At 39.9% G+C, this 11,074-nt stretch overlaps 1 protein-coding gene across 1 annotated transcript; it reads left to right on the forward strand.

Annotated features, from left to right (window-relative positions):
* Nucleotides 1-528: 528 nt before the first annotated feature.
* On the forward strand, nucleotides 529-8,940 carry LOC103610407 (sorting nexin-9-like; the record flags this gene model as incomplete). The annotated part of the gene is made up of 3 exons (XM_008594586.1): nucleotides 529-630; nucleotides 6,970-7,044; nucleotides 8,815-8,940. Coding segments are annotated over exons 1-3 (279 nt in total), but the record flags the coding sequence as incomplete, so codon positions are not given.
* Nucleotides 8,941-11,074: the final 2,134 nt, after the last annotated feature.

Consider the following 11,074-nt stretch of genomic DNA (forward strand, 5'->3'; position numbering starts at 1 on the left):
CAGTGGAAGGTATTACAGTAGAAAAGTATGCCTGAAACTTAAATTTCTGAGTTAGTATGGCTAGGGATACTGCATTATCAAAATTCATTCTAGTGGCTGGAATAGATCAGGAGTAGTGAGAGTTTTAATAGCAAGGAATTCTTCTAAAGATGTGTGAATCTTATACGTGTGTGCATGTGTGCATGTCTCTTCAGTTCCTGAGACTTCCCGGAATGAAGGATATGTGTGTTTCCACTTCTTACCTCCTAAAAGGCAGGGCATACTTTTTCTTCTTTAATGAAATGGGTGTATTTTGAGTTACTTTTTGTAGGGTTGATTTCTAACTTCCCTGCCTGTGAAACAGAGCAGGGACAGTCACCACTGGTGTTATTCTTCCTCACGGTAAAGCTGATGAATCCCTTTGGTAATATTCTTACTTCTAAAACAACACAGCCACTGTCATGTGTAGACCGTCATGTGCACGAGTGAACTGTAAAGGTGGTCTGGCTTTTCACTGTTCCGCTTGCATTTGTAACTCGCTCTTCTCCTCTCCATTCTCAATAGGCTCGGGTTATGTATGATTTCGCTGCTGAACCAGGAAATAATGAACTGACAGTTAATGAAGGAGAAATCATCACAATTACAAATCCGGTAAGAGAGCTACACATTTAACTCTGAGTGTTCCTTATGGACTTATTTTTAAGATTTTATTTTTTTTGATAAGTTGATCATTCACACTCACATGCATTTCTTTCTGTTGCTTATGAAGTATTGATGGTGAAGTAAGAAGCTGTTATATAAACATTGAGAAAAGCTAAGTACCTTAAAGATAGTTGAGTACATAATTAAATTTATGATGTCGCTTTATTTTGTATCTTTTTCAAAATGCTTATAATTTTTTCCTTATTATTTAAAACCTTTGGGCACCCTATAATTGTTCTGGAATTTAGTTTAGTATCCTTTCTCCTAGTACCATTTTACTGTGTCTCTAGAGTAGATAAGAAATGGTGCTGGTTTTCCTAAATATCTTAGATTATTGATGGCCATCATTGTTTTTCTAAACTTTATCCTCAAATTGAATAAGATTACCAGAAAACAATATATATTTAGACTATATTAGTTTAGCTCTCAATGGAGTTATCTTTGCTGAATTACAAGTTATTGCTTCAGCTTTTACTCAAATAAAAAATAACTATATGTATAACAAGCATTTCTGCATCTTTACAAAACCATGTTTGAACATGTATGTGTGTAAATATATACATGAATATATACACCACCTTCAAAGTATGCTCATATATATATATATATATATACAGGAGGGTACTTCAGAAAGTTCATGGAGGGAATACTTATTCTGTTTTATGAAATAATATGTTGCCCAATTCTAAAACTGCAATAAAGCCAATTGAGATCTTTTAAAAAAAAAAAAAGTTTGGGCTGGCCCGGTGGCACACTGGAGAGTGCGCTGCTTGGGAGTGCGGCGGCGCTCCCGCCGAGGGTTCGGATCCCATGTGGAGACCGGTTCCCGCTCACTGGCTGAGCGTGGTGCGGGCGCAACACCGAGGGTTGTGATCCCGTTGCCGGTCCCCGGTGTGGGTGTGACACCGAGGGTTGCGATCCTGTTACCGGTCATTAAAAAAGACAAAAAGGAAAAAAAAAAAAAGTTTGTGGAAAGATTTTTATTATCTTTTAATTGTGTTTTTCCACAAATTTTTTTAAGTACCCTCCTACACATACACACACTCATCTTCAAACGTGTATGAGTATATGTATGTATCCCTGCTCGTGTACCTTAGTATATCTCTGCTGTCTCTCTCAAACATCCATGTGATGGATCTTTTGTCTCAGGTTCTTTTTCTTGGAGATTTGGCATGTTTCTTTAGATAAAATAAAATCTTTATATGCTATTGAATTTCTTTTATGATCTTTGTTATCAGGAAACTCAGAGGCAAACATAATATTCATTTTTTTCAATCATCTTAGCTTAAGTTCATGTTACAGTTTTTCCTATTACTTCTGTGTGATACTTGCCTCAATATGTTAATTGTCCTTTCCTATATGTAACTTCACTTTACATGTCCTTCAAGTATATAGCAAAATTATCAGATGAACCTCATTTGAAATAAAGTCTTATGAAAAATTACTCAACTAGTATTTCATTCAAAGCTTATATTGATGGAGAAGGAACAAAAGCGGGTACGGAGAATTAGTCTTTGTGGTTGTAAAATTAGTGAAACTTTAACCCGTTACTGCTCCCTCTCTTCACACCCCGAGCACTGCTGGGAGTGGCTGACTTTTGTGACAGTGCCCTTTGCATCTTTCTGGCCAGCCCTGGGTCTCACACTGTGCCGGCTCCCTCGTTACAGTCACTCACAAGCTTAATACATATGCAGTCCTGGGCTAAGTACCTGGGAGATACAGAAATAGAAAACTTAGCACTTGCCCTGTGCTCCTTGTTTTTCAGAGAGGTCTGCATGCCTTACTGAATGTTTCCAGCAAGGGATATCCTTGCATCTGACACTGTAGAATGTGTCGGATTCTATATGGCTTTCCATTTACCTCTCCAGCCATCCTTTTTTGGTCCCCTCTTCTTTTTGCCTCATGAATGTTGGTGTTCCCACATCTTTCCATCTTTAGCCCATTTTTCTTATACTGTACCTTCTCAGATTTTTTTATTGCCACTTATGTGCTGTTAACTTTAAATCTGTATTTGCAGCTTGACCATGCCACTCAAACCTCATTTGGATATCCAGCTGTGTCTTAGACATCTTTATTTAGTTTTTCAAACTTGCCGTGCACAGGACTCAGCTCATCACCTATCCTGTTCCTGAATTCTCTCTATTTATATTGTGATGCCTCCGTCCATTCAGTCTCCCCAACTAAGAGCCCTGACTTTAAGTCACATAAAGCCATTGGCTTTGATCTCTTAAGTATCACTCACATCTGCCTCTTCTCTCCACTCTGTCGCTGCTGTCAAAGCCCGTAGTTATGCTCTCATCTTCTTACCTGGATGGTGTACCTTCCTCAAGTCCCTGGTCTAAAATGCCAGTCTGACCTTGTCACTCCTCTTGGATAGCTTCCTATCACCTCACCATCCAACCCTCTCTTAGCCTTTCCGGCCTTGCTCTGTGTGTGTGTGCACAAACACATCACACTGTCTCTCGTGCATGCATATGCACCTGCACACATGCACATGCCCCTCATGTACACTCGCTCTCACATGCACTTTCTTTCTCTCTCACACACACATACATACGCACACACACAGTCCTATGTGTCATGACTTTGCTCTCTTCCTCGCGTCGTTCCTCTGCCTGACATTCCCTTTTCCACTTATTGCACCCCCGATCTCTCTCTGCCACAAAACAAAACAGAAAATACTGTCTTCCTACTTTCCTCGTTGCCTTAAAAGAGGTCTTCTCCAGAAAGAAGGAAGCCTTTGGTGCTGGCCCTGTGTGCTCTGTGATGCCCATAAGACTGCACCTGCCAGTGCTGTGCCTGCGGTGGCAGACTGTAGTGACTTTATCTGTCTGCTCCTGCCTCCCACATTAAACTGGGAATTTCTTGAGGCTGAAAACCACATCTTATTCTTTTATTTTCTTACCCATAGTGTATTATACTATGTGTACTATTTAGCGTAATGTAAGCACATATTTTTATTTTTAAATTATTTTGTAAAATTTCAAATACATACCAAAGGAGAGAGAGTACATTAATGAACACCTTTGTTCTTATTATCTTGTCATCCAGCTTCAGTAGTTATCAGCCTGTGGCCAATCTTGTTAGCCTAATATCAACAGCCACATAAATTTGCTGACTTATAAATAAAGTTTCTTTTAGCTTAAAAATCTCATTAACATATTAATACCAACAAACAGTGTTAGATACATACAACCTCAAGTTTGACAGATTAGTAAAGAAGATCACATTTTCTATAACTCTTCTATTTATTAATCTATTTCATATTTTCTAGTTTTATATTCTGGGATTACATGTCCTAGAAAATATAGTCAGCATGCTTTTTTTTTTTTTTTTTTTGTCTTTTTTCGTGTCCGGCAATGGATCGCAGCCCTCAGTGTCGCGCCCGTACCGAACCGGGACCGGCAACGGGATCGCAACCCTTGGTGCTGCGCCCGCACCTCGCTCAGCCAGCGAGCGGGAACCGGTCTGTATGTGGTATCCGAACCCTCGGCGGGAGTGCCGCTGCGCTCCCAAGCGGTGCACTGTAGCAGTGCGCCACCGGGCCGGCCCTAGTCAGCATGCTTTTATTACTTAAAATGAAAGCATTGTAGGCTTGAAATTAATTCAAAATATTTTTTTACTCCATAAAGTTTCATTGGGCACCTGCAGTGGATGAGGCTATGTACTCGGTACTCTGAGGAATAGTAAACGTGAAGATATATGAGATTTCTTCCCCTTCTCTCTAAGGAGCTTGTGATACAAAAGAGGAGAAATTCAAGGTGCTAAACAGAAAGTTTCTAAGCTGTTGACAAGTTGCTGTTCGCAGTTCAACAGAGGAAGAGCCTATTTCTATTTGTGTTTTAATCAGGGCAGGCTTTAATGCAGAAGATGAAATCTGACTAGATAGATCTTGGAGTATGGATGGGGTTTCATCAGACAGAAGTGAAAAGACACCCCAGGCACAGAGCACAGTCGGATCAAAGCTGTGGAGGTTTGAAAGCATTCGGTGTTTTTTTAGCAGTCTCAGCGACACTTACTGACAGCCTCTGAGCCAGGTGTTTGACTAAGTACAATGTATATATTCTCCAGTGCATGTTCCCCATGAACTCTGTAAGGAAGGTATTTTTAATCTGTTTTACAAGTGAGAGTAGTGAGACTCAGAGAAATTAACTTGCCCAAGATCATTCTGCTTGTAAGTAGCAGAACAAGGAGTCAGGGCCACATCTGTTTGGCCTGGAAGCCTCTGCTTTTTCTTCTCTGCTGGAGAACATTAAATGTGAACAAACGTCCCAGGTTGCAGGGTATGCATGCATATACACCAGTAGCAAACAGGCTAAGGAAACGGGCTCTTAGGACCAGATCAGATGGTGCCTGTGGACCTCGTCTGGTAAACAGTAGATTCATTTAAGAGTTTTGCTTGGGTTTTATTGCTGATATTGTTATAGGGAGATGACATGATGAGATCTCCACTTCAAGGAAATTAATCTTGTGAGGTGTAGAGAAGGAATTGATGTGGCTGGAGTCTAGGGACATGACCTTGGGCAGTGGCAATGAGTTGAAAGAAGGTGGATGCAGGAGGCTTGCAGAGTCAGACCTGTAGGACATGGTGCTTGATTGGATACCATGGGTGAGAACAGAGTCCAGGGTCACTGAGGTGTTTGGCCTTTGCACCTGAGAATGGTAGATTTACAAAAGTATGGAAGTCACGTAAAAGAACTTCTTTGGAAGGATTACCTGAATTTAGTTTTAGATATGGTGAGTGGAAAGAATGGTAAATAGTTAGCCCGGCCCTGTAGCTCCGCATCAGTTTGAAACTGGAAGTGCAGAACTAGAGATCAGGGCTGGAGCTGGGCAGGCTCCCTGGCCATCTTAAGAGTAAGCCTGTAAAGGTAGGTGACAGGAAGGCTGAGGATGCCCTCTAGGAGAAGGGAAGGAGGAGATGCTGGTGCATCCCACCAGGTGGGAGGAAAGAGCCAGGACCACGGCAGCATCAGGATCAAGGAAGGAGAACATGGAATAGCAGAGGGGCCGGTAGTTTCTTAACAGTGGAGCATTTTGAAAACCTGCTTTTATATGTCTTGGATACAAAGAAGAATTACTGGGTAGAAAAAGTATATGTAGTAATAAAACCTGCTTTTATATGTCTTGGATACAAAGAAGAATTACTGGGTAGAAAAAGTATATGTATATGTAAAAGTATATGAGGTTAAATGCTAGGTATATGTAAGTAAGTAGATTTCATTTTTCACCATAAGAGAGATTAAAGATTCTTTTATTTTCCCATCTAATTTTTTGAAATAAAGTATTTCTTCATTTTCTTGGTAAAACAGTACTGTCATCAAGTTGCTGTTGTGGTCCAAAGTGACAAAATTATGGCTTACAATAATTTTTTTTTTTAATGTGGTTATCTAGATTCAGATGATTATTAACTGATTAGGGCACTATTTACAAGCTTAAAATTAAAACTCTTACTGTTTTAAGAGAACAAAGTGGGACTTTGCTGAGATAATAGATTGAAAAATGGGAATCTTGGTATAGAGTTCTACTGTATTATTTAGTTTTTTAATATTATTTAGCCGGAAGAACTAAGGAACCATGGATCAGTTAGCTTTTCCTGCATAACAGACAATCCCAAAACTCAGTGGTTAAAACCAATAACCATTTGTAACTGCTCAGGAACCTACAAGCCAGCCGATGGTTCTCTGGTCTGGGCTGCTTATGTGTCTGCAGTAGCCGGTCACCATTTGTGTCTGGCCGTTCTCCTGCCAAGGGTTGGCTGGCGTTGGATGGGGCAGCAGAGAGACTGGACCTTGTCTCTGTCATCATCTAGCAACCCAAATTTATTCACATAGCGGCTTGGAGTTCTAAAACAGCAAGCTGAAGTGGACAGAGGCCCTTGAGGCCAGCTCTGGACGCCCCCAGTTATTTCCATGTCGATCTAGTGGCCAGATCTCAGGGCTGGGGATGTGTGTTCTGCTGCTTGACAGTGCAGCCACAAGCCTCTTTTGTCATCTGCCACAGACCAGTGAATGGAAAGGAATCACTGAACGGTGGTCCTCTAAAATAGGCTGCTTTTCAGTCTTTGATTACTTCTTGTTGAGGTTTGATTTCTGTTGTTTTTAGATTATGTCATTTTCTGGAGTAAAGAGAATCCTTAAGAATTTAAAATTTTGAACAGTGTTAGCACTGTAGGAATAAAAAGCTTACTGTTCATTACTTTTTATGTCTAACAGTTCCTAAAGCACAATTTCTGCAGGAAATTTCAACTGTAATCTTTTTTTTTTTTTTTTTTGGTAACTTTACCAGGATGTTGGTGGAGGATGGCTGGAAGGAAGAAACAGCAAAGGAGAACGAGGGCTTGTTCCCACAGACTATGTTGAAGTAAGAACTTACTGCCCTTCATCACTTAAAGCTGATCTGTGTCAAGCGTCTCTATGAATCAACTTAAAGCATAGACAGGAAGACAGCAACTTTTTAAGAAATAAATGCTAATTATGTAAAATATGGAAGATACATTGATGTAGAACTAAGAAAAAATATTACCTATAGACCCAAGCTTCAAAGAGTGATGACAAATATTTAGATGAAGTTCCTTTCAAGAATAGCAACTTTTAATTATTCTGAATCAGAGTCCCTATTTTTCCTGTATTACCTATAGACCCAAGCTTCAAAGAGTGATGACAAATATTTAGATGAAGTTCCTTTCAAGGATAGCAACTTTTAATTATTCTGAATCAGAGTCCCTATTTTTCCTGCGCTAATAGTGTGTAATAGCTGCTGCCCGCAATACTATTCGTTGTAGAATTGATCCACAAAGTCGAAATAGATTATTTGAGGTACACACCTCTCAGTTCTTTTCCCATTCCTGTAGCCAGAAGGGTGTCTTGAATGAGCTCACAGCCTAGGTTAGGTTCTGTGATCCCAGGTAGCCAGGACCGTGTTACAGCACCTGAAGGAGCTCGCCCTGCCTGGGACTCGCCCGCTCAGCAGGCAAGAGCCCTCTTCTGAGTCAGCCGCTGCCGCCCCCTGCTGGCTGGCTGTTGGTCTCTCAACACCGAGTACTAGGTACTTGGTGAGCTTGCCTCTCATCTTGTGTGAGAGAAACTAAGGTTGCCTGGTTCCCTGTGAGTCAGATTAGAGATAAAGCAAGAATTTGGTTCACCTCCAGTAGAGAGGAAGAGCGCCCCCGGGAGGATGTTCATCTGGGATGTGGCCGCAGAACGGGAAGGAAGGTTGTCTTTCTCTTGTTCTTGATTGAGAGTGAGGGATGGGGAGTTTTAAACCCTCTGGAGAATATGATGAAATCTGTGGACTTTATTCCAGAAGTGTGAGCACATGCACACACCCCAGCCTCTCCCATATGTTTCAGATAGTTCACAGGCTCCAGAACTCGGTCCACAGGTCTTATGTTTATGTTCTGTTTTAGCTCTATGCCCTGTGTATCCAGGATTCTAAAAATTGACAAGACTGAGAAAAATCTGAGGATTTAAGTTGATATTGGCATTAATTGCATTTTCTAGAATTCTGCTTACTCTTAGAAAGGGATAGATATTATTCTTGGGTTTGCTCATCTTTTAAGAATATAAACCCCCCTCTATCAGAAATGGACAGATCCAGCAGGCAGAAAATTAGTAAGGACATAGTTGAACTCAATAGCACTATCTGTCAGCTGGATATAATGGATATCTATAGTCTACTTCATCAAGCAGCAGCAGAACACACATTCTTCTCGAGCTCACGTGGGACCTTCACTGAGACAGACCATGCTCTCAACCATAAAACACACCTCAATGCATTTAAAAGAAGAGAAATTATACAGTGTCTGCTCTCAGACCATAGTGGAATTCAACTAGAAATCAATAGCCCAAAGATAGCTGGAAAATCCCAAAATACTTGGAGATTTAATAACACACTTCTAAATAACACATGGATCAAAGAAGAAATCTCAAGAGAAATTAAAAAATAGTTTGATTTAAATTAAAAGTGAAAATATAACAAAATACATGGAATGCAGCAAAAGCAGTGCTCAGAGGGAAATTGATAGCATTGAAGACTGTAAACCTATTTTTCACAATTCTTGCTTGTCCTCAGAGACTAACTCTGCAATGACCATAATCTAGGAAAATAATTGTGGTTCTTTCTAATATTCAGATTTTACCCAGTGATGGGAAAGATCCGTTTTCTTGTGGAAATTCAGTGGCTGACCAAGCCTTCCTTGATTCCCTCTCAGCGAATACAGCACAAGCCAGTTCGTCAGCTGCCAACAGCACCAACCAGGTATGTCTCACATCCTGCTGCAGGGTGTGGCTGGCTTTACTGAGAGAAGTGCATTTGTGAAAGCTCGTGAGGCTTTATGGCTATTGCCATTCCTGGAAAGCATAAACGTTTTTGTGTGGTGTTTCTTTTGGGTATTAACAAAGAACTCACCTGTTAAGCCTGCTAAAGACTGCTTTTAAAACTGATTATAAGAGAAAAGGCATGGCATAGAGAATTACTTTTAAGCCTGTCATGATATGAACACAGACTCCAGAAGTTGCAAATACTCCCTCAAATGAGGGCATAGAAAGCAGAGCAGCATCCTGTTCTTGAGCAGTGACAGAGCTTCAGCTGGATCAGAAAACGGCTTCTCTCACCTTGGCACGTTGCTTACGCTGTCAGAGCTAGCGTCCCCTCGTCCTGCAGGTGGAGCAGTGCATGCACAAGTCACTAGCGGGTCCAGGCACTCAGCACTTGGAACTATTACTGTATTGCTTCTAGAAAACTTAGAATAGTGGGATAATTTAAGAAAAATACAGTGAAATTTTACACCAATCTTAGTTAGAATTTGACCAGTTTAGGTGAATCTGCCTAGTTCACTGTTAAATGGTTATCCAGAGTGAGTGACAAGAAGAAAAATGCGAAGATGGATATCAAAATGTTGTTGCTACCTACATCTTTAGAAATAAATTGTCTTTCGGAAATATTATTTCTTGATTTTTTTTCAACTACGTAAAAGATTTTAAAGTATGTCAAGCCTAATAATCATATCACTTATCATTATTTGCTTACAGAATATTTCTATATCTTAACCTTCCAAGAGAGTTTATCAAAGTCCTATTACTATATATTAGCTGATTTTATACACTTTAAAATAGCTTTTTATAAAACCCTGAATTACAAATTAGTCTGACCCAGATACTTAAAATTTGGAGGCTAAGTGATCACCATAATTAAATAGTTTTCTATATTTTGCTACTCTGTAATACTTGAGAACATTGGCCAGTTAATGGTTACTCACTGTGAAATGTGTAGAAATAGTAGTTACACCTGACTTGAAGTTTTCCCAGGGATTTTCAGCTCAACCACTATTGACGCTTGAAGCTTGATACTTCTTCATTGTGGGGCCTGATCTGTGCTCTCCAGGGTACACAGTGGCCTTCCTGGCCTCTGCCTACTAGATGCCGGTAGGATCACCCTCAGTTTTGACAACCCAAAATGGCCCAGATATTGCCAAGTGTCCTCTAGTAGCAAAGTCAGCCCAGCTGAGATTCACTGATTTATACAAAAACATCCATGAAATTGGTTCGCATTAAGTAAAAGGCAACATTATATTAAGAGGGAATTATAATGAGGTGATCATAGGATAAGTGAAGGAAACAAAAGATAGAAATAATCATCTTATTTTAAGTCCAGGTACCTACTTCAGCCATTATCTCAGGGTAGGCCAAAGCACTTTAGCTAATGAACACAAATTCAAAATCAGATTCAAATCTTGTTCTGTTATAAATTCCTTTGTATTTACATGTAGCAAAATTAACTTTTTTTCTTCTAGGATATTTTGAAGGTAATATAAAAATATTAGATCTCACCAATGCAATCTTACATTAAATCTAATCAAATCCTTTGAAAACAAAAAGAGAACTGAAACTAGAATTAACAAAATCCAGAAAGCATGCCATAATTAATTCGGGCATTTCAATTTAATTTAAATCAAGTAAAAGTATTTTTAACAGCTATCTCTGGTCCTGGTTATCTGGGATATGAGGACAATTTAAATAGGCCAAAATTATGATACGTTTTATAAATACCATGAAAGATGTCATGAGAGAGTAAGAAATCAGATGACCATTATTAATTAGTAGTTTTAAAAATTTTGCTGTCAGTTTGCTCATTCTTTCATTTTCTGAATGTCAATAAGAAAATATTACATTTGTCCCAGGGATGTGTTTCTTAGGATGTTCCGATTGCTCTGGCGTGTGTCTCCCAGGGGACACTTGTTCTGAGGGCAAGTTGGTCAGAGAAGCCAGGCCTCTCCACCTGGGCACGTCTTCTCTCAGAGTTGTGTCTCTTCAGCTCAGCACACCATGCCAGCTTCTGAGCCTGTGTCTGTTTACTCTTCACAGCATCAATTAGTTTAAATTTGTTTCTCTTC

This window comes from Galeopterus variegatus, unplaced genomic scaffold (genome assembly GCF_000696425.1).
Source record: "Galeopterus variegatus unplaced genomic scaffold, G_variegatus-3.0.2 Scaffold11097, whole genome shotgun sequence".
NCBI classification, from domain to species: Eukaryota; Metazoa; Chordata; class Mammalia; order Dermoptera; family Cynocephalidae; genus Galeopterus; species Galeopterus variegatus.